The 24,644-nt window shown below is 41.6% G+C and overlaps 1 protein-coding gene across 2 annotated transcripts in view; it reads left to right on the forward strand.

Annotated features, from left to right (window-relative positions):
• PTN (pleiotrophin) overlaps window positions 1–24,644 on the forward strand; it is a 100,772-nt gene that overhangs the window by 63,996 nt on the left and 12,132 nt on the right. For both annotated transcript variants that reach the window (XM_058724169.1, XM_058724168.1), the window contains 3 exons: window positions 11,869–11,984; window positions 12,926–13,099; window positions 15,569–15,730. In XM_058724169.1, coding sequence (XP_058580152.1) covers window positions 11,870–11,984; window positions 12,926–13,099; window positions 15,569–15,730 — 451 coding nt within the window. In that variant the 5' untranslated portion in view covers window position 11,869. Of the gene's footprint in view, window positions 1–11,868; window positions 11,985–12,925; window positions 13,100–15,568; window positions 15,731–24,644 lie in introns of those variants that run through there.

Below are 24,644 nucleotides of genomic sequence, written 5' to 3' on the forward strand. Positions count from 1 at the left end.
TAAGAACCGCAGGAGCTGCCGGGGATGGAGCACCTGAGATGCCAGGCATATTTTGTCTGTTATCTCATTGTAATCTCCAAACAGATTGTAAGCCTGAGGAATAAGTTTCCATAGAGGGAGGATAAAAGTTTCCATTGGGAATAAAGGAAGGATTACTTTGTCCAGATCACAGATAAATAAGTGATGGAGTCAATGTGGAGGAAATCTTGCTGCCCAAAGCCTCTTCTCTTTCCATAGTAGTAAAACAAAATGTTTAATGCCTCGTGATTTTCTGTTGTATTAGCATCGTAATTATGATCGTACTTATTAGACTATATGTGTTCGACTTTTGATAAGAGGGTAAAATCATGTCACCTTCTTATAAAGTTTGGAATAGTTGAAATATACAGTTGTAAAATTCCTATTTTTACATATAGGAATTATGTAAATTCCCATTAATACCACAAGCAAGGTATTTTGGATAATAAAAATATATTTCATGTTTTTAAAAATGTTTATGGGGCGCTGGGTGGCTCAGTTGGTTAAGCGTCTGACTTCGGCTCGGGTCATGATCTCACGGTTTGTGAGTTTGAGCCCCGTGTGGGGCTCTGTGCTGACAGCTCAGAGCCTGGAGCCTGCTTCAGATTCTGGGTCTCCCTCTCTCTCTGCACTTCACCCACCTGTGCTCTGTCTCTCTCTCAAAAATAAATAAACTGTAAAAAAAAATTTTTTTAATGTTTATGTTGTGAGAGAGGGAGAGAGAGAGAATGCGAGCAGGGGGAGGGGCAGAGAGAGAGGAAGGAGAGAATCCCAAGTAGGCCCAGCACTGTTAGTACAGAGCCCGACACAGAGCTCGGTCCCATGAATCGTGAGATCACGACCTGAGAGGAAATCAAGAGTCAGATGCTTGACTGACTGAATGTTCCTAACGAATATAAACATAAAAATATTTTTAGATACTAGTAAATCAAATCCATGTGTCAAATATTTCATATTTACACCATCAACCTTGAGACATCTGTCCAGTTCCACTTTTTAAACAAATAGTTTTGTATTATTGTCATATCCCATCCAGTACAGACTTGAGATTGGCCAGACCAGTGACTATTAAATTATTTTTCATTTTTGACTAATGAAACTTACACAGAAACAAGTAAGGAAAGTAGGTAAAGCAGAGCTGCTCTAACCAAAGCAGAGATAAAGGTGAGGGACACGGGAGGCTTTCGACAAACCTGCCCAGGACCCCCTTAATGCCCTGCAGCAGCCCTTGATGGCTCCCTGTGGAAACACCAGTGCTCTAAAAATCACTGCTGTAGCCCGACTTTGTTTTTCTAATGAAAACCAGAGGGGTGTAGTGTGTGTGTGTGTGTGTGTGTGTGTGTGTGTGTATGAAGTCTTTGAGTCTTAGTTCTTAACTCTTAGTACCTTTGTAATAAACACCCCACAGTGAACTGAAGTCCCTAAAATTTTCTATAAACTGATACAACAGCAACAAACACAGCCAAGAGGAATCACGTCGAGTATCTGGATGAACGGTTGAGAGCAGTGTCTGACCCCTGGTGGTAACCTACAGTTTTAGCCACGTTTGTACAGCAAGCAACCTTTCCTTTTCTCCCTGATCTTCCCTTGCTTCTCTACTCCAGAATGAATGACTCTCTGTCTTCCTCTCTCCCAGCTCCCAAGATGTACTCATTTTCTCACCCTCCTTTTGAGGCCCATCTTTGTTGCTTTCTACCCTATACTCTACATTCCAGTTACTTTTTGCCACTGAATGTATTACACACATCTTCACACATTTTGCTTGTGTGGTTTCTTCTGCCTGAAGTTCCCTTCTTTCCCTCCTTTCTTAAGAGGCTTCAACTTTCTTTGTTTTTTCAAGAAACAGACAAAAATGCCCCAACTCTTCTCATTCTGACTTGCTGAGCAAAATTACCAATTGGGCATGTGCACTCAGATAACACTGTGTGTGTAATTTTTCCATAATATTTACCACAGAGAATCTTTGCACTCATTTATCTCTCTTTTCTCCCATTAGAGCTCTTTGAGAGGGAGGCCTGTATCATGTTCGTTTTCCGTTTTCCCGTGCCCAACAGAGACCTGGCCCTTAGCAGGTGCTTTACAAATTGGTGAATAGATGTCTAAGGAAAATGTCCTTAAATATCACACTTCTCCAGTAGGTGCCACCACGCCATAAAAATATTTGGGCCTGACGTTTCCCTATATTTGAGGCATTGAGTTATACAAAATTAAATGAATGCCCTACTTTATCAACCTAACTGATAGGCACTTAGTTAAAATCAAAGGTGGGATGCTGTTGAATTTATTTCTGTGCTGTGAACAGAGTATACCTGAGGTTATGCCTGCATGTGCTTGGGACACAATCTTTACAAGGCTTAGTGTTTAAATAAGGCAGCTTAACATGGCCAAAATGAAGGGCTGATTTGGTAACAGATTTCATTATAAGCATAATGCCTATTTATGTGAGACTTTAGGAATCTGAGGCCGTGATCAAACCATTCGAGAATAAATCAATAGGATGATTTTGGAAGAGTTAGTGAAAATAAGGAAAAGGAACCTATAAGTAAGGAAACATAAAATTAAAACTACTAAATTCCCCATAGAAACAAATAGCTCGCAAATGTAGAAGATAGAAGAAATGACCATGATTAAGTAAATGCATAATGTGGAAAGATAAAATTACAGTGGCATATTTGTCGAACTGACCGTTTGTCTTTGTAACCTTAGAAGAAAACTACCTCTCTAAATACTCAGCATTTCGTGAGCAAGGTGGAGCAAGCTGACTTAAAAATAATGAACTCCAAAATCAAGGGTCTTTAGCTCTTTAAAAAAAATACCTGAATTAAAATGTATTTTAGTTACCCTTGCATCTAGATAGCACTCAGCACGTCCCCGGGGATGACTTTCCGTTTGTCTCTGCTTTCCCACTTCCAGTCTTCAATGTGATTTTTTCAAAAATTGAATTCAAGTTAGCATACAGTGTAGTATTGGTTTCAGACGTAGAATTTAGTGATTCATCACTTACATGTAACACCCAGGGCTCAATCCCAACAAGGGCCCTCCTTAATGCCCATCACCCACTTTCCCCACCCCCATCAACCCTCAGTTTTCTGTATTTAAGAGTTTCTTATGGTTTGTCTCCCTCTCTGTTTTTACCTTATTTTCCTTCCCTTCCCCTAAGTTCACCTGTTGTGTTTCTCCAATTCCACATATGAGTGAAATCATGTATCTTTCTCTGACTGACTTATTTCAGTTAACATAATACCCTCTAGTTCCATCCATGATGTTGCAAAAGGCAAGATTTCATTCTTTTTCATCACCCAGTAGTACTCCATTGTATATGTATATATACACATACACACACACACATATATATATACACATCTTTATCCATTCATCAGTCAGCGGACATTTGGGTTCTTTCCATAATTTGGCTATTGTCGATAGGCACTGCTATAAACACTGGGGTGCATGTGACCCTTCAAGTCAGCATTTTATATCCTTTGGATAAATACCTAGTAGTTCAGTTACTGGGTCATAGGGTGGTTCTATTTGTAATTTTTTTGAGGAACCTCCATACTGTTTTCCACAGTGGCTGCACCAGTTTGCATTCCCACCAACAGTACAAAAGGGTTCCCTTCTCTCCTCATCCTTGCCAATATCTGTTGTTTCCTAAGTTGTTAATTTTAGCCATTCTGGCAGGTGTGAGGTGGTATCTCATTGTGGTTTCTAATAGGACCTCAAAAGGCTCATGGCTTGTATTGTTGGCAGCTTTCTGAAGATGAGAATTTACTTCCTGGCTGGTGTTTGGGAGCCAGTCAACTAGCTAGTTAGGAACCTTAGGAACCCCTGTTGACTTCTTAGTGTCTGCCTTTCAGGACAGTTTTTTATTCTCTACTTGGCTCTATGTGTTACAACTATAATGTATGTTTTTACGTTGTTTTGTTTTTTTAAGAAAGAAATAACTATAAGAGAGAGTCAGTGGCTAGTAATGGTAACAAAAGAAGAGAAATCAAAGGCCTTAAAAATGGTTACTAAATATAATGGTGTAGTGGGCACATGCAATTTTTTCAGTTTTATATGCTATAGTTTATAGAGTCGGTAATATGCCGCTATATTCGGGGGGTGCAAATGAGTAGAGTCTACGGAATGGACGTAGCACAGGAAACTCCAACGTTAAAGAAGATAATGTCGCCTCAATGAAGTCTTCATTGAAGGTGAAATCCCTTATGCTAAACCTTGGGAGGTGATAAGAGTTTGCCAGGTAGAGAGATTTGGGGAAGAACTTCCATTTGCAATGGGATAGCATGAGCAAAAGATCAGTTGATTGGAATACAATGTTCCTGAGTTCAGAGAGTTATAAGTACTTGTTCCTGGCTAAAGACACATGGCACTTTTCACGCATAATCACTAATCTCAAACATGGTGGGACAGACTTTATATCCATGTCTGCAGCTAAAGAAAATAAGTTCCAGAGAAATTAAATGTATTGCTTCATTACCTAGCCCAAGTTGGGATTCAGCCTCAGGTCTGACCTACTGTAAAACTCTTACTTGTTCCTTTGTGTCAAGTTGCAACAGATACAAAAAAAATTAAGAGGAAACTAGAGCATTTTAAAATTCTAAAAGTCGAGGGGCGCCTGGGTGGCGCAGTCGGTTAAGCGTCCGACTTCAGCCAGGTCACGATCTCACGGTCCATGAGTTCGAGCCCCGTGTCAGGCTCTGGGCTGATGGCTCAGAGCCTGGAGCCTGTTTCCGATTCTGTGTCTCCCTCTCTCTCTGTCCCTCCCCCGTTCATGCTCTGTCTCTCTCTGTCCCAAAAATAAATAAAAACGTGGAAAAAAAAATTTAAAAAAAAAAATAAATAAAATTCTAAAAGTCGATCTCCCAGCTACTTTTGATTGTAACAAATGAAAGCAGTAAAGGAATAACACAACCAACCCGAGTCCCTTTTGAACTCATGTGGCTCCACAAAATAATTGAATAAACACACCTTCACATCACTATCATATTGTAAAGGGTACCCAAACTGGTTTCCATTGAATACTTGCTTCAGTTGATTTCTTTTTTCCGTTCTCATTTCTGAATGTTTTTGTGTATGTAGATTTGAATTTGAAGTAGAAAGCCATTTTCTTTTTTTTTTTAATGCTTATTTTTGAGACAGAGAGAGACCGAGCATGAACGGGGGAGGGTCAGAGAGAGAGAGGAAGACACAGAATCCAAAGCAGGCTCCAGGCTCTGAGCTGTCAGCACAGAGCCCGACGCGGGGCTCGAACTCATGGACCGCGAGATCATGACCTGAGCTGAAGTTGGACGTTTAACTGATTGAGCCACCCAGGCGCCCCTAGAAAGCCATTTTCAAGAAGCCTACACATCCTTGTAAACGTTAATAGGAGTCAGAGGTGAAAGGGCTACATGGTTTTAGTCAAAATGGGTTTCCTACTATATTACCAAGTCAGAACACATGAGCAAAGAACACTATGGGATATCATGTTTAAATTAAATAATCAGTGGTCATTATTTTTCTTGGGAAAGGTAAATATTCCTTAAAGCTATGATTTGGGGGGCACCTGGTTGGCTCAGTCGGTTAAGCATCCGACTTTGGCTCAGCTCAGGGGCTCGTGGTTCGTGAGTTCAAGCCCCATGTGGGGCTCTGTGATGACAGCTCAGAGCCTGGAGCCTGCTTCACATTCTGTCTCTCTTTCTCTCCCTCTCCCCTGCTGATGCTCTGTCTCTCTCAAGAATAAATAAATAAATCTTTAAAAATTAAAAAAAACCCTATGATTTGGTTTTATTTTTTAATTATGAGACTAGATATTAATACAGATTATAAGATTGTAAGATTTCAGGTTTGACTGGGCTGATGACTAGCAAGTCAATAGGAGGGAGAAACTGTTGGTTGTTGGTCAGACCTTACGCGGATCCAGAGATTGTAGCAGAGTGGAGGGAACGAGGTCGACTGGGAGGAGTGGATGGCTAATTATTGAATTCCAGAAGAATTATAAAAGCTTGGAGGCGAAAAGAAGACAATTCCACGTCAGAAGACAAGAAGGGATAGTCAAAGTGCTATGGAGGGGGCCATGAGGCAAAATATTTATCAATAAGAGATACAATATTCCTCTGGTTCTTTTTCAGTCATACGGAAGAAGCCATCTGTAACCACCTTGCCTCTTCAACTTACTCTTTGTCCTGTCACCTTTTCACTTTGTTCATAAAATTGACTGTGTCAGAAATTATCTTATTTATGAATTTATTTACTTAGCTGTTTATTTGTTATTCTGTGACTTTGCCCACTAAATGTAAGCACCACGCGGTCAGCACTCTAGTTCATGTTAACTTATTGTCCCCGCTCCCCCCCCCCCCACCCCACATGGAACACTTCATGCTACAAAGGATGCAACTCTTATATACAGTTTGTGAATAATTGAGTACATTAATACACCATTTGTGACATTTCAAATATTAATATTAACATTAGTCAATATTTATAAAGTACTTAAAACAGGTCCTTGCATATAGTACAATAAATGTTTGTTATCTAAGTGAATATCTTCCTAATATGAACTAACCAATCTCCCTGAAACTAAATTAAAATCCCTTCTGATAAATAAGATAGATATTGAATTTTATATTCAGATCATCGGGACCATGATTAATAGTTAATGCTCCTTAGCAGAATTCCTGACCGTAAGTGGTTTTGTTTGATTTTAGGGAACTTATGGGAAATTAAGTCTTTGGCCTTAACTGAATCCCTGTCTTTAGTTTATACCCAAGAAAGAGAAATGCAAAATAGTTGTCTTTCCCTTATACTTCGTGATGTATTGTTGTTCTTTTTTTTTTTTTTTAATGTTTATTTATTTATTTTGAGAAAGAGAAAGAGCGCACACATGGCAGAGAGAGAGGGAGAGAGAATCCCAGGAGGCTTGGTGCTGCAGAGCCTGACGCGGGGCTTGATCTCACAGATGATGAGATGATGACCTGAGCCGAAATCAAGAGCCAGGTGCTCAAGTGAGCCACCCAGGCACCTCGCTCAACATTTTGTAGTTCTTGTCAGAACATATTGAACTATAATTGGCTGTTTGACAGTGTAAACCTTCTTGGAGTGCAGGCTTCGTGAGAACGAGCAACAGCTTCTCACTGGTCATTGTTATATACTGAGAATACAGCACAATGGCTGGCATAAGGTAGGTGTCCCAAAATGTTTAATGAAATACTGTGCTAATGGGGAGAGGAAGGAGGTATACTTTTAGAATCCATCTGAATCCTCACATCAAGACAGATCGGGCGGCTTGATAGATGCCAAAACTACAACCTATGGACAAGGTTGAAATGCCCAGTTCTTGTAAAAAGTGAAAAGCAAGAAAAGGAAACAGGGGCTGGAGGAGAATCCTATATAATTAAAGCAATTTAAAAGACATCAGTTTTTAAAAGTAGACGTGTCTAAGGAAGCTCGCTTGAATAAAACCCTCAAGAAATGCAAAGATGGAATTACTGTATGTTAGCGTTGGTACGGGGCCGTCGTGGGGACGGGGAACATGGTAGAAAGCCTTTGGGTATGAGTGGAAAATTAATTTATCTTATAATTCACTAAGTTGTATACTGTGTGTAGTTGTCTGTATCTTCTGTTTTATTTTACAATAAAAAGGTCAAAAAATTACCATGTCACAGGAGCTTAGGCAAATAGATCACAAAACGTCTAGAAAGGTCTAGTGATACATAATATGTGCTGCAGAAGCATTACAAATCATCCACTGATTACTCTCGTACGTATGACGCTGCTCTAGATTCTGGCTGTTGTCTCCAGCCCGATTGCTTCATTAAATCTCAGATCCCCTGGCTTTGACAGAGGACTGAGAAATCTGTTTAGCATGAATATTAATTCCTCTGTTGGATGCCATGTTTTGGTGATATTTTTCACCAGCAAACTGTTTACAGTGTGGCTCCTGTGGGTTGGGGCCCTAGCCTAGGTGTTTGAAACAAAAAGAGGGGGTTGGAATGATTCCTCTGCACAAAGGGCATATAAAGTATAGTTACAAAGTGAGACCCCCCTCCCCCCCATTTCATACACGTTAAATTTCATTGACACGTTCCTTAATTCTCAACATGGAACCTCTGGACTTCCACAAACTTCAAAAAAAAATATTTTACGGGGCATAAATGTCTTTGAATGTATTTTAACCTAAGAAGTCCAAAGGCAGAATGAATTTGTGCCCTGATAATGCTGAACAAGTCTTTAGTTGACATTAATCAAATCGTATCGGTCTCTTGTTTTTGTTTTTGTTTTTGTTTTTTGGTCTTTTGCTTTTGAATAATATTAGATAAAGTGTGATACCTGTTATTTCTCAATAAAAAGAAATACTGTTTTGCAATGTATACAAATAGGGAATCAGTATGTTACACATCTAAAACTAATATAATGCTATATGTCCATATCCCTCAGTTGAAAAAGTTAGAAGTATTTCCTTGTAGTAAGTAATAAGAGTGTAGGGGTGAATTAACTTTACTGAGCAACTAATAAGCCATTTCTTAATGTTGTGGGGTTAGCTCTAGGTCTACATCTTGCATTTTCATGGCAAGCCTCTCAAGTAGTTGCTATGTTGTTCCAGTGGTTGGGATTTGCCCGAGAACATTCCCAAAATTAGGTGGTGGAGCTGAAGTGTGAGCCAGAGCTTCTGTCTCCAGGTCCCACGTTGGTCCTTCCAACCAGGTCACTGAGGGGCAGATTCCAGCATCCTTGTCTTGTGGTGACACCAGACATCGATAGCCTTTTAAAATTCTAGATCCTATTAAAATGCTAATGGAGGAGGAGCCCTCTTTTTCATTCTCATCAGCTCTTTCTCTAGGGAAGAGCTGAGGATTTAATAAACTAACACCTTTCCTTTGAGTTGGTTTCTTTAACTTTCATTTCCTTTCATCTCTGAGCTTTAGATGTATTAGTGATTGAGATTAACTCAACAATAATTTCCAGACATCACCATCCCTCTATGGCAGTCTTTCACTTTACCGTTAAACCCTATGAAATTCAATCTGTCCGGGTAAGTCCAACGAAAGATGGCAGTAAGAGAAGGTGAAAATAAGGAAAAGATTCAAAAGAACGGCTGATTTAGCAATCTGCCGCCTTCCATTGTTTTATTTCCCCCAGAGCAAAAAAAAAAAAAAAAAAAAAAAACTATGATCAATGCCCTTGCCTCTGCCCAGCTAGCACCTTGCTGGAGAGCAGACGGGGTTAAACATATACAGGGAGAACTTTTGCCTTTACTTGATGCTAAGGACAAATCATCAGCCGTGCAAATACCACAAGCAGGGGAACTGTTAGCCATACATGTACTAATTACTCAAGTACTGACTACAGCAGCAGGCGGCAGCATGCTAATTAGGTATTGTTTGGGAACACTTGAATTTGGGGATCACTTTAATCCTTTCCTAAACCCCCTTACTCTCTTAAATAATCTTTACTTATTTTCTCTGGCCAGAAAAAATTTAAGCTATCAAAGTATAGGCTCAGGCAACATAGTAAGCAAAACAGGAGGAGGAGGGGAAGTGAGAAGAAGAAAGGTATTTTCCAACTCAAACCTAGTGCTGATCACATTTCCTGTACACAGGTCATTTCCTGTACACATGGAGTTGTGTGCATTTTTCCTTCGTGCACCTAAGAAAGCTGAGATTCGCCATTTATCCGTTTCTTAAGATTCTGAATTGTCCTGAATTAATATCAGAAGCAGAGAGGGTACATTTCCATTTTAAGTCTGCAGCTCTCATCCGGTTCCTAACTCTCCTTCCTTCCTCTCAGCCCATACAACGGGTGAGCCAACTAAGACCCCTGGTGACTCAAAAACAATCTTACAGTTAGGAAATTCTGGTCTGTGTGGGACTTTTGCCCTTGAAATTAAGTGATTTAACCTGCTGAAGAGAAAGCTTTTTGAAAATAAATATAAAAGTAAGAACTTAGCAATGTAAAACTAGGAATGCCAAGGTTACAATTAGCCAGTATCAGCACCTTTCTATTAATAACTGTCTGCCTGTGTTAGTCATGGAAGGAAGCATCCTTTCTATTTCTGCCAGCTGGCCATGGTTCTTCAGGGGGTTCCTAAGACTCCTGTCCTCTCCTCCTGCTGTATGTGTTACAAGGCTATACAACGATCAGCCCATTGTGTGGCCAGAAAGCTCACTCGCGAACTGTGCTTTCTCAGTGGGAATTTCTGAATTTTCGCATGACTCTAATTCACAGTCTAAATGCTTCAGGTATCTGTAGATTATCGTTGAACATAAAGGCAAATTGGAAAGAAGTACATCAAAAGTTCTGAAGGTAAAAGTTAATTTACCCTCTAAGAAAACTCCAGTGAAATCTCTCTGCGTCCAAAGTGGCGAAGTCACTGTGAGCAGGTTCTCGCACAGCCTTTGGAGAAAACAACAGAAGACCTCCACTTTGATTCACTTTGCACCTAACAACTTTACGTGATATTCAAATATATGATAATGTATAGCAGTATGGATGCACAGGGCGATCAACTCCAGGAAGCCTTGCCAGCCAGTAAGTCTAGACTGGCTCTTCAAGTCATTTGTGCCCAACGGAAGGCACAGGAAAAGTCTCAGAATCAATAGGAACGTTTCTGAGTGACCAGCAGTGAGGTATAGTTATACAAACTTAGCATTAGGAGGCTGAACAAAGCATCTAGGATTAGATTTTAGTAAGTGATGAGGATGGCAAGTAGCTAATTAGGAGTTAAGAGTCAGTGAAAGGACCAAATGATCAAACTGTTCATTTGAATTGGTAAATGAAATACGCTTCATGCATATGATAGAGTCCCAAGTCATCGATTGAAAAAGAAATACTAATAAAGGGTAGCATTCCAATATCACAGAAAGGGAGACAGATTCACTGACAAGGATATCGTCTCACAGATGATTTTGAATGAGAAATTGCAGAACAGAACGATCTCAATTCTGTGTGTGTGTGTGTGTGTGTGTGTGTGTGTGTATAGGTTTTATTGTTCACACTCAAAGAAATGTAAAAATCACTCTTCTAGAAAAACAAAATGCTCAAAACTAATAACCACGGGTGACCATGTTGACAATTGGCTGTCACAAGTGACTTCAAGTTCCAGGGGAGCCTTTCTAATGTTGTTCTGAGATTTTTGATTCATACCAAATGTGGAGAATTTCAAATTACAACCAGTGTAATCCCTTCATTAAATCCTAGAATTTAGATGACTTTTCGATTCTATGTGAGCTTGTAAGTGTGTTTGAAATGAACCAAAGTATGCTGGCTCTACCTCTGTCTTGTGCTGCACTCTTTGGTAGACCAATGAATAATGGAACAGCGATGATGAAATAATCATGGGAAACTAAAAAATAAGATATTGCTCATTATGACACATACCCATCTAAAGATAAAGGCAAACCATATACTGGCACAGATAATCCGTTGTGTCCATTCAAATTACCCACGTGGACTACAACACCATGGTTGTTTCTAGGAATCCTGCGTAGTTATGAAGAAGACTATAGTTACTGGCATTACCGTGTGTCACCATCAGCGAGATTCATTGCGGGAGTCTAGTCAAAAACATGCCATGAAAATTCTTTGGCTTCCGTAATTCTCGAGTCGTACTTAGCAAATGATTGGGTGTGAAGTTCTTACGTGGAGAAGGGTTGTTATTTTTGTCAGTGGATACCTGACTAATTGCAGAAGAACACTTCGTTGACTGACGGAGGGAAAAGATAGAATTTTGCCCAAGAGCAATGATGCAAATCTCCCTAAAATCTAACATCCTAGAAATGGAAAATGGAGCCCTGCAGTAAGGAGTTCCACAAGCCTTTCTCTCTGCCTTAGGTTGACACCACCTTCTTCTGTGTCTCTGTTTATTCCTAGAATGCAGTCCCAACAGTACCTGCAGCAGCGTCGAAGATTTGCAGCTGCCTTCCTGGCATTCATTTTCATTCTGGCAGCCGTGGACACGGCTGAAGCGGGGAAGAAAGAGAAGCCAGGTAAGCAGTAGGGTTACGAAAGCAAAACTGTTTATGGATTAACATCCATCTGATCCAACTTCCTGGTTTTTGTCCTCCTTCCCTCCTTCCCTTCCTTCTTTCCAAGTATTTAGAAGAATCTAAGGGACACCCCCACCCCCATCGATCTCCCCTCCACCAGTCTTAAAATATAGATGATGATTATTAACATAATGATCATATTAGTAGCTACTCTGTACAGAACACTGACCAGCAAGTAGGTGTTTTATTTATGTTGCCTCTCTCCCTCAAAAAGAGTCCTGCAAGGAATTTTTGTTATATGTTATCTTAATAAAGGGGGAAACTGAAGCTCAGAGCAGTATAGCACCTTTTCTATGTCACTTCCAGTGTCAAAAATAGCAGGCTGTAGGGCTGGGAGTCTGTTTAGGTCTGTGATCCACCTCATTCATCTTACATTATTCCATCTCTACGACAGAGAAAGGAACATTGACTTGCCTTACAAGTCATTGACTAGCCTTACAAATGGCTAATCTGACAGCCATTACTTCTAACAGAATGTTTCCTGATTTTTTCGTTTCGCTGTTTTTGACCATCCTTTACAGAAGTGTTTGCTTCTAAAAGGAGCTGTCATTAAATCACTTGCACAGTCCCTAGCACATGGTAAGAGTTCAGTTAACGTTCTGTCTCCTTCAGTTTTCCTTGTCCCTTCTCTGGATCATTCGTTGAGCCAATCATCTGGCTAAGATGTATCAAGTTGCCAGTATTTACTGGACAGCGAAGAAGGAGGTAGAAAGCACAGACCTCACAACCTCACGCCCTGGAATGAGCTTTGTTAGAGGAATCAGGGTTTTCCAGGTGTTGACTGTTCTTCCTTCCTTCCTTCCTTCCTCCCTCCCTCCCTCCCTCCCTCCCTCCCTTCCTTCCTTCCTTCCTTCCTTCCTTCCTTCCTTCCTTCCTTCCAGAAAAAAAAGTGAAGAAGTCTGACTGTGGAGAATGGCAGTGGAGTGTGTGTGTGCCCACCAGCGGGGACTGTGGGCTGGGCACCCGAGAGGGCACCCGGACTGGAGCTGAGTGTAAGCAAACCATGAAGACCCAGAGATGTAAGATCCCCTGCAACTGGAAAAAGCAATTTGGAGGTAAGTCCCGCTCCTGTTGTCCTGTTGGTTAAATCATATGCTCTGCGATAATGCTTGCATTTTTTCCCTCAGATATTTTTTGGGTTTTTTTTTTTTTTTGAGGTTGACTGCTATTTATTTATTTATTTATTTATTTATTTCGAGTAGCACTCCCCACCTCCATCACCTGTGACAACTAAAAATGTCTCAGGTATTGCCAGATGACCCTTGGGGTCAAAACAGTCCCAGATCAAGAACCACTGCTGTACCAGTCAGGACGTAAACTATATACCCTTGACCCCTCCTAAGGGTGCATCGATCTCTCTTCTTTCCTCTTCTTCTTTGATTTCTCATTCTTTTTTCCTTCCTTCCCACTTCTCTTGTTTATTCTCTTCCTTCTCCAGACCACTTTCTGTGACTTTCAGGCCTCCTCTCCGTTTCCATCTTTCTCCACCATCCACAGTGATTAATAGACTGACTTCTCAATTCCAGCAAGACTGTTTATAGCCACTTTTCACAGACTTTTCTCTCATTGACTATTGCCATGCTCCTGCTAGCCTCATCTGCCTATTTGGGAAGGAGTCCTTCAATACTTCCAACCTTTTTTGTTTGTTTGTTTGTTTTAGAGATCATGAGCAGGGGAGAGGGGCAGGAGGGAGAGAGGACAGAGAGAGAGAGAGACACTTAAGCAGGCCCCAAGCTCAGCACGGTGCTAAAGCAGGGCTCAATCCCATGACCCTGAGATCGTGACCTGAGCCAAAATCAAGAGTCGGATGCTCAACTGACTGAGGCACCCCAACACTTCCAACTTTTAAACCCACTATTGAACATCCAGATTACCTGTTTCTTCCACATTCCAGACTTTCTGTCTCTCTTGGCCATGGTAGTTCACAATGCCCCAGTTGTTCTTACTGTTTGCGGAAATGTATTCTGACCTGTAAGTCAGTGAAGAAGGACAATGGGTATGCTCACTGTATTTTTTTTCTTTCTCTATAACCTTTGGGGTACTTTTTATGAATGGTGGTAACTTCTATAAGGGCACTGTGAAATTCAGATACATTTGGTCTTACATATACATGGGTCCCCTAAAGACCCTACGGAAAGTTTTTAAAAGTATGTCTTAAAGAACGTATACCTAGACTTTATAAAGAACTCTCAAAACTAAGAATCCAATTAGAAGGTGGGTAAAAGATAGGGACAAACATTTTACCATAGGCAAAATACAGGTGGCAAATAAACAACTGAAAAAAGTGTTGAACTTCTTTTCCCTGTTAGGGAAAAGGAAGTGAAAACCAGTGAGATGTCACTGTATACTACGCATCCATCAGAATAACTAAAATTACAAATAACACCAAAGGCTAGAGAGGATGTAGGGAAACTAGATCACTCATACTTTGCCGATGGAAATGTAAAACGGTATAGCCACATTAAAAAAAAAAAAAAAAAAGAGGATGGCAGTCTTGTTGTAAGACCAAACATCTGTTTACCATACAATGCAGGCTTCACTTTTGGCCATTTACCCTAGAAGAATGAAAACTTCCATTGCTATAAAACTCTGTACACGGATAGTAAAGAGCAGCTTTATTTATGACAGCTAAAACCTGGAAACAACCCAGATTTCCTTCAGTGGGTGAGTGCTGAAACCGTAATACATTCCCATCCCACCATGGGATACTACCCGGCAATAAAGAGAAACTCACTGTTGAAACACACAACTTGGATGGACACCCAGGAAATTATGCTGCGTGAAAAAAGCCAATCTCAAAAGGTTACCTACTGTATGATTCTATTTACATAACATGTGTTTGTTTGTTTGTTTAGAGTGAGAGGCAGGGCAGAGGGGAGGAGGGGGAGAGAGGAAATTTTAAGCGGGCTCCATGCTCAGTGCAGAGTCTGACAGGAGGCTCGATCCTACAACCCTGGGAACATGACCTGAGCCGAAATCAAGTCGGACGCTCAACCAACTGAGCCACCCAGGCGCCCCTATGTAACGTTCTTAACATGACAAAATTATAGAGATGGAGAATGGATGAGTGATTGCCAGGGGTTAAGGAGATCGAGAAGGGAGGAAGATGCCTAGGCTAAGGCTAGGAAAGGTTTCACCCGAAGGACTCCTGTGTTGGAGATCTTTTGTATGTTAATGGTATTGATATTCACTCATCTGCACATGTGGCCAAGTCGCAGGGAACTAAATGTGTGCACACATGCATATACACAAATGAGTGCGCGTGAAGTTGGCAGGGCCTGAATAACTTTTGTGGAATGTATCCCTGTTCATTTCCTGGTTGCGCCAGCGGGCTCTGGTTATGTAAGATCATCACAATTGAGGGAAATTGGCTGAAGGATCTAGGGATCTTTCTATATTACTTCTTACAACTGCATGTGAATCTATAATCCTCTCACTGCAGAAAGTGAAAAACAAGTGTGCCTACTTCTCTGGCACTCCTAGAGGAGCTCAAAGATTTCTGTTTGGTCCTACCCTGCCTTTAGCGGAGTGCAAATACCAGTTCCAGGCCTGGGGAGAATGTGACCTGAATACCGCCTTGAAGACCAGGACCGGAAGTCTGAAGCGAGCCCTCCACAATGCCGACTGCCAGAAGACAGTCACTATCTCCAAGCCCTGTGGCAAGCTGACTAAGCCCAAACCTCAAGGTAGGTCCCTGTTGTCATGCCCTACTTGTCATAGGCACACACTGATAGACTCCGGCAGGATCCTCAGATGTGGAAACTCCGATTTTCGAAAGGGGGATCTTAGGCGAATTACCTTCGTAGAGAGATTGAAAACACGCTGTATTTGGAGCGTCACGCCAGTGCTTTTCAGGAGGCAGCTGAGTTCAAATTGGAGTCCTTTGCACAGAAGGGGAGTGGGGGCTGGGATGGGAACAGGCTCCCAGCACAAATCAACAACTTAGCAGAATGGGCCAATTAAGACAGTTGTCATATGGTGACTATATATTCCAAGCCCTAAACTGGGGCTGCCTCCTGACAAGTATGAACACATTTATGAAGATCATGAAGCAGAAAATTTAAAATCAGATCTCTCCTAGATTATGCAACATACAGAGTTTTCATGAAGTCAGCTACTTTATTTTACATTTTTCCTTTCTCTGCTGCATAAGTTGATAGGTCCTATATTTCTTATCCTTCGTTCAGAGCCTTTATATTTTTTTTAGTTGGATGTTTACCACCTTACATTTATCATGGAATTTTTAAATTATGTAGAACCGTCTTCCTGTTTGCTCCCAGAAAGTTACACTCTGCTCCCATGCCAGGGAAAGTAAACCAAAACAAATATCCCAGGCGTGGTTTCGTACAAATAGAATCCCAGCTGAGGGGGGACAAGGAGGTGTTAAACTCTCATTTCACTATGGGCTGAGCTATGCCCCTCCCTCGTCAATTCAAATGTTCACGTTCTAACCCTCAGTACCCCAGAATGTGACTGTGTTAGGAGACCAGGCCTTTAAAGAGGTAAAGTTAAATGGAGATGTATGAGTGGGCCCCAGCCCAATCTGGCATACAGAAAAAGGAGATTAGGATACAGACACATACAGAGGGAAAACCATACAAAGACATAGGGAAGAGATGGCCATCTACGAGCCAACGAGACACGTCTCGGAATAAATGAACACTGCTGACAGTCGATCTCCGACCTCTGGCCTGTAGAACTCTGAGAAAATTCTCTTGTTGAAGCCACCCACTCGGTGGTACGAGGCATGGCAGCCTTCACAAATAAACACAGCATGTCTCAGGGAACTCTCAACTGTCTCCTTGGCCTCTGCCCACATTTGAGCTCTAAATGGACCTGCAGATACACACTGGTCAGATTAAATGCAAGGAGACACTCAGAAAAATGAACACAAAACCCTCATAAATGAAAATAGAAGAAAAAATGCCTCCGGAAGTCAGGATTGACTAGCTAGCTGCTAATAGGCAGAAAGGACTCATGTTATAGGCCTTTGGTCTCTGATGGAGTTGTCCATGGACATGGTTACCCACAACTGCGGGGTGGCTGGAATCTAGGATTCAGGATGCCCCCTTTCCAGATCATGGGAATCTGCTGGTCGCGGTGAAAGGCATGATGTGGGGCTGGAGTCAGTGTCCGAGTGTGGGTGCCAACTTTGTAAGTGTTGCTTGTCTGGAGACAACTACACAGATCTGATGAAAATTGGTGGCCATATCTATCCAGTGAGACATTTCCAAAACCAGAACAACTCAGAGATACAGTTTTCAAATTAATTTATTTGTAGGCCAGTCAGAGAGGGGCGCCTAGGTGGCTCAGGCGCTTAAGTGTCCAACTTCCGCTCAGGTCATGATCTCACACTTCATGAGTTGGAGCCCCATGTCAGGCTCTGTGCTGACAGCTCAGAGTCTGGAGCCTGCTTCAGATTCTCTGTCTCCCTCTCTCTCTTTCTGCCCTCCCCTGTTCATGCTCTCTCCCTCTCTCTGTCTCAAAAATAAGTAAGCATTAAAAAAAAAAAGCCAGAGAACCCAAATACTCAGCATAAGTAGAGAGTGGGAAGGAAAAGGAATTAAAGAAGTCTCCATACTATACCACAGTGGTTCTCCATCTGGCCTAAGCATTAGAATTTTCTCTGAGAACTTTTAAAAATCCCAGTGCCCAGGCATAACCCAGACCAACCAGATCAGCATCACTACCTTTGAAAATTAAGATGTTCCTAAAAAGATTTCATTATCAGCCCCAATGTAGAAATACCGCGCTAATATGAAGTTCATAGAGACCACACATAGGCATGTACACAATCTGTTTTTGTTTTTTCCTCTGGGTGAGAGAAACTTCAGTTTAATAAACAGGGGAAGAAAAAATGAGAGAAGGATTAGGTGGTAGGTGGTGGTGGTGGGGGGTGCTGGGTAGATATGGAAAATGTTGAAAAGTTTGGAATAAATCGGACAAAGTGGGGACATGATTCACAAAGACCCTTCAGGACATTTGGTAATTCACTAGGTGAGGACTTCTTTTGGCTGGTGGATAGTTGACCTTTTACATTTTCTCATCCAGTGATACCTAATGAAGGTTAAAAGTTTGGATCAGGCTTTCACTTTGAAAACTGGCGGTGAAAATATTTCAAGTTGGTAAACATTTAATTTGTTGACCTATCAAAAATTAAGCTATATGATTAATTGAAAATGGGATTAGCCTGAGTGAGTTATATATTTCACAGTACTATGTAAAGCCCAACACTGATGTGCAAAGGTGACTCGCAAATGGAAGAATACACGTGCTAGAGCATGATTTCTTCTTCCTATAATTTTGATTCCAGTTCAGTTAATATACCATGTTCTGTTAGTTTCGGGTGTACCGTATAGTGATTCAACACTTCCATACATTAGCCAATGCTCATGTAATCGCACTCCTTAATCCCCATGGCCTGTGTCACCTTCCCCACACCCCCCCACCCCCACCTTCCTCTCTGGTAACCACCAGTTTGTTGCCTACATTTCAGAGTGGTTTTTGGTTTGTGTCTTTTGTTTCTTTGCTTGTTTTCTTAAAGTCCACATATAAGTGAAATCATATGGCATTTGTCTTTTCTCTGACTTCTTTTGCTTAGCATAATGCTCTCTGGCTCCATCTTGCAAATAGCAAGATTCCATTCTTTTTTTATGGCTGAAAAATAATCCCCTATGTATATTCACCACCTCTTTTTTTTTTATCTACTCATCAATCGATGGACATTGGTTTGCTTCCATATCTTGGTTATTGTAGATAATGCTACTATATACACGTAGGGGTGCGTATATCCCTTTAAACCAGTGTTTTTGTACTCTGGGTAAATACCTAGTAGTGTAATTACTGGATCAAAGGGTAATTGTAAGTTTTTGAGGAATCTCCATATTGTTTTCCACAGTGGCTGCACCAGTTTGCATTCCCACCAAGAGTGCAAAAGGGTTCCTTCTTCACGTCCTCGCCAACACTTGTTATTTCTTGTGTTTTTGATTTTAGCCATTCTGACAGGTGTGAGGTGATGATGACTCATTGTGGTTTTGATTTGCACTTCCCCGAAGATGAGTGGTGTTGAGCATTCTTCATGTGTCTGTTGGCCATTTGTATGTCTTCTTTGGAGACATGTTTGTTCATGGGTTCTATCCATTTTTAATTGGATTATTTGTTTTTTGGGTGTTGAGTTGGTAAGTTCCTTTTTGGATACTAACCCTTTATTGGATATGTCATTGACAAATATCTTCTGCCATTCAGTGGGTTGTCTTTTAGTCTTGTTGACTGCTTTCTTTACTGTGCAAAAGCTTTTCATTTTGATGTCGTCCCACTAGTGTATTTTTGCTTTTGTGTCCCTTGCCTCCGGAGACGTATCTAGAAAAATGTTGTTACGGCTGATGTCAGAGAAATGACTGGGCTCTCTAGAACATTATTTCTGTAACTGTTCTGGTACACATCTACCAGAGTATAACTTTCAGGAGGACAGGGACCTGACCGGTTTTGTTCTCCACTGTATCCCTTTTGCCTAGAACAAGGGGTAGGACATAATAGGTGCTGATTAAATGCATGTATAACAGATAAATGCTAGAAGAAAAAAAAAGGTTTCACACATTAAACTTAAAAATATGGAAGCTGCAGTAAAGTTATTTACGTGATATTTTCATTAAGTTATACAATTATAAATTATGTTCTTCCTTTCTTGAGGAAAGAATAACCCATCAGGGCTTCCTGCTATTTTAGCTCAGGACATGAACAGGAAAGAGGGAGATAGCGAACCCACTCATTTTGAGTCAGGGACTGTGATAGGCACTTCTCATTTCAGCTTCAAAGCTGTTCTGTGCAGTGCATTGTATTTATCCTACTTCAGATCTGAGAACGCACACGCCCAGAGAGGTTAAGCCACTTGCCTCACGTTTCACAGCTTCTAAGTGGTGATTCAAATTTAAAGTCAGACTGACACCAAAGACCCAGTGCCTTTTCAACTGCACCATGCTTCCCCTGGGTATTATAAATTCATGAAACTTTGGTCACGTTAGATAAATCCCAGTGTCTAGGATCATTACCTTGTCTGTCATCTGATGTAACCCTGATAGAATAAGTGAGGACAGAAAACATCAGTGATTCTTCTAAATCCACTCTGTTGTTTAGGAATAGAATCAGCTCCTTGTTTCCTTCTTTTGTGACTCTATTTTCCTCCTTTGTAGCCTGGTCACTGAACTCATAGCCAGAAAGTACTTTTTTCCCACCACTGTCTTTCTCATCAAACACATCATCGGGTTCTGGTCTTTTGTCTGCTTTTTTTTCCCCCATTGTTTTTTAAACATTTATTTATTTTTTGAGGGACAGAGACAGAGTACGAGCAGAGGAGGGGCTCCAGGCTCTGAACTGTCAGCACAGAGCCCGATGCCAGGGCTTGAACCCACGAACCATGAGATCGTGACCTGAGCCAAAGTCAGACGCTTAACTGACTAAGCCACCCAGGAGCCCCTGTCTGCTTTTTTAAAAAATCTGTTTGTTTCATAAAACTTGTTGGTTGGATTTCTGTCCTCTTCTGTTTTGGAAAATGGTAGTGGCTTAATATGCAAACTGCGTGACTTTCAGTGTGGAAAACATGTTCTTTAAATTTCAGAATGGAACATAAAGGTATTGGTAAGGCTGTGATTACGAGGCATTAAACTGAGGAAACTGGAGGGTATTGTTGTGAGTTGATTCCTAATAAGGCCAAAAATTTAGAAGACTTGCTGGGGAGAGAGGGCCCTTAACATCGAGAAGTGGTACCTTGAACTCTAGGAAATTACTAAATATCCCACTTGGTTTGGTTAAAAATTGCCTTAAAATTCACCACACTCCAGTCTATTGGATAGAAGTGGTTCTTCCTTTTGCTATGTCAGTATCATACAAACTCCACACTCTGGCCTTGGGACAATTTCAGTGATACTAGATATGAAGTTAGAAACTCTTATCAAAAGATTCTCTTGTGTTGGAGCCCCACTTAATCCGAGGAGAGGTTTTCGTCATCCACTTCTGTATTTTATACCCAGAAGGAGAGAGAATATCGATATTCTTGTGTAGACATAAGAATTGAAAGGTGCATGACTAGAATATAGCTTTCTTGGGGATGGGGACAGGACTGCTCTGGGGAGGTCACTGAGTGAAAGATTATAACTGGAATCTTCTGAATTGCGGTCAGAATCGGCCAGGGATAAATTGGCGAGCTATTGTGCTGGGCACTTGAGATTTTAATTTCTTAGGAAAAGAGGTTGAGAATATTAATTACAATTACTAATTCAAGAAACCCTGTATCTGTGAGGGTTTTTAGCTGCAGCAAGATCACTACTGTAGCTAGTTAAGCAGAAAGGGGGTTATTCAAGGGTATTATATAGCTCACTAGAATTTCCAGAAGGGCCAGAAGATTTGAGTTGGATCCAATAATATTACAGCAGAAGGCAACAGAACTAAGAGAAATGTCTAATCATGCCAAACGTGACTGATGTAGCAGAAACCCTGCTGCTAAAATTACCCACAGTTCAGCACATGTGCTAAGAACTGAACACTGGAAACACCATACCTGTGCCCTCAAAACTAGGTACGTCTGCTCCTTTCTTGCCCAAATACCCAATCTCCCCACATTTGGCCCCTTTTTTTCTGGTTGCTGACCGCTACCTCTAAGACTCAAAACGTGCCTGCTTGATGGAAACTGGGCCACATATAAAATCCTCCTGCAAGGGACTCTGGGAAATATGTCTTTAACTTTCAGAACTCTGCCTGTAAGTGTGAGAAGAGCAGCTGAAGGGGTCTTGAGTTGGTATTGAGTGAGCAGTCGGCCAGGGAGTGTGCGGGAATGTTGGAATGTGTTGAAGTACGCGACCAAACCGAACCTAACCCTTACTCGTATTGATGACATTTCTTGGAGAAGTTGCTAAGAGTATCCTCTATTGGTGTAAAGAGAGTTGGGTCTCTCCTTGTCGGAACCACCAGGAGGTGTTTTTTGTCGAGTCATTACACTCTTTTCAGTTTGAACAAAATCTGCGGGGATGACTGAGCTATGGACAAGTAATAAAAAAGTAGGAACCATGGCCAGTCTGTGCTGACAGTGCTGCTTACCTGATCAGAGCAGAGAAGCCTTCAGAGGGCAAATAACCTGTCTCTAAACCACAGTGTTTCTCAGTAGTCCCCTTGGAGAACGGGCTTACTATAGAATTAGAAGGTGGCCACCTGTGAGAGAGCTGTGGCCCTATGGGCAGACCTGTCTGTGTGAGCAGGTGCAGCCCAGTGGAGTAGGCTTCTGGTGGTTATCACTGGAGTGCAGAGGCTAAGCTGAGGCTGAGTAGGGGCTTGTGCAGAAGGCTTTCATACAAGCTGAGATTTTCCTAGGGACTGCTGCAGCTGATGTGGCCTAGTGATTATCTTAGAACATTCTAGAATCTTGACCTGTTGAAATGGAAATTATTAGCTGTTCCTATTTAAACAAGACACGTGAATAAAGGATATTGTGGGGTACCTGGGTGACTCAGCTAAGCGTCTGTCCATTTGGGTCATGATTTCATGGTTCGTGGGATTGAGCCCAATGTTGGGATCCAAGCCCTGCTTGGGATTCTCTGTCTCTCAAAAAAAAAATGGGGGTATTGTGAACCCTTTTTTTTTTTATATTGACAGGCCAGATGACATTTGTGTCAGCCTCCAAGTTTGCCTGGCAGAAGGGTACTGTGGGACAGGCAGAGGTGGGAGCACATGAGCGGGTGTCTGTGCTACAGGTTGGTCAGGGAACAATGTCAGTCCTCCTGCTGTCCTGTCCACCAGTTCATGCTCTGCTGTTACCAGATCCTCCTTAAATTCCCCTGCTCATGAGAACCCCAGTTCCTTTTTTTTCCTTCCTAGCTATTTCTAAAAGTTTTGCCATCTCGCTCCTCTTTTTTTGGACAGTTGCCTGGCTCTCTCTTAGGTCTGACAATTTGTCTTTAAAGATCAAAAGAACGGCAACTGTTTAAGTGCAAGACTCAGCTGTGTGCAGGGCATAGCACTTGGCAGACGATTGAAAGGGGCTCAGTAAAGGGATATTCCCAGCGTTCTCAACTCCCCCAATGCTAAATAGATTTTTCTGTTACTGAAACTCCCAACAATTCCTTCTGGATTCTGGGCTCCGACATCCCTTAGCAATGAACATGCCCGCACTCTGTGGATGAGTTTTGCTCGGCTGAGAGACTCTGTGCTATGTCAAGAGAGGTGAAAGGGAGTCTGGGACCCGCTCCCTTCTTCCTGAGACCCTGACAGGGCTCGTGGTTGCTGCCCTTGCATTTTTCCAGAAAGAGAAGCCTGGGGAACTTTGCAGGGATTTTGTTCTTGTGGATCAGAGGGAAACACTCTGATGTGGTTAGGTCTTAAGGTTTGATTTCTTCTTTATTCTGCTGTGGAAGAGTCTGTCAACATCTGTATTTCCCATTCATGATACTGTCATTGAAGGGAGAAAGTCTAATCCTGCCCCTTTCTTATTAGAAGAACAGTTTTGTCTTCTGTAAATGAGAGTCTACAATGAATACCTCAATTAATGACAGGAAGATGTAAAAATGCTGAATAAATGTGCAGTGATTTTAAGACTGTTTCCTTCCTTCCAAATGAAATTCTTGAGGTGGGTGTTTCCCTCACTACCTTTCTGGGCAAAAGAACTATGGTGATAACAGCAGTAGTAATTATAATTAATATTTTTGGGGAGACTGATATGTTTTGAATACATGTTAGTACATTGCATATACCTTGTGTCATTGAATAATCACAGAAATTCTGTGAAATAGTTACTATCGTCATTCCTAATATTACATATGAGGAAACTGAGTACAGAGACGTTAGATGCTTAGCGTGAGGTTGTACAGCCAATAAGCAGAGGGGCCAGGCTTAAAAACAAGGCAGTCCTGCCTCTAGACCTCCAGCATTATGCGCAACAACCCCTTTTCCTGTATCTCCTCCATACAGGTACCTCGGTTCCTTATCTAAGAAGGAATGAATTTCAGACCCAGTCCCCAAATCCCTCTTTTATCATAGCTTTCCATCAGCAACAGACTCAGATCCTGGGTCTTTCGCAAGACATCTTGCACAGGCATCATCTGGCTTCCCTCTTGCCTGATCCCTGCTCCAGACATTGCCCATAATATCCACCCAAGTCACTCCACGCCCTGGAGAGGGACGGCTGAGTGGCCCATGCATTCTTACATATCAACCTCTCTGCACCTGTGGTTTGAGAAACCTGAAACCTCCTCTCCTTCTGTACTTCATACATTTCATTCTGTAAAATCTGGCGTGTTCATTTGGCAAGTATTTATTGAGTGGGTACTATGCGCTCGAGTTAGCACCAGGGATAAGCTAGTGACCTATGTGGACCCATAGTGTGGTGGGAAAAGCAGAAGGATAAATCCTAAGGTACTGCCGAGAGTGACAGATGTTATGAAAGAGAGAAGTATACAGTCCTCTGGCATTATTTCCTCTTATTCATTTATTTATAAGAGCTATAAAGAGCCTGCAATGGAGCAGGCCATATGTCAGGTGCTGGTGATATTAATCAAGTTTCCTCCTCTCCTATTATTAGGTTCCAGTGGTGGTGGAGGGTAGGCAATAGTGACAAAA

This window comes from Neofelis nebulosa, chromosome 4 (genome assembly GCF_028018385.1).
Source record: "Neofelis nebulosa isolate mNeoNeb1 chromosome 4, mNeoNeb1.pri, whole genome shotgun sequence".
Lineage (NCBI taxonomy): Eukaryota > Metazoa > Chordata > Mammalia > Carnivora > Felidae > Neofelis > Neofelis nebulosa.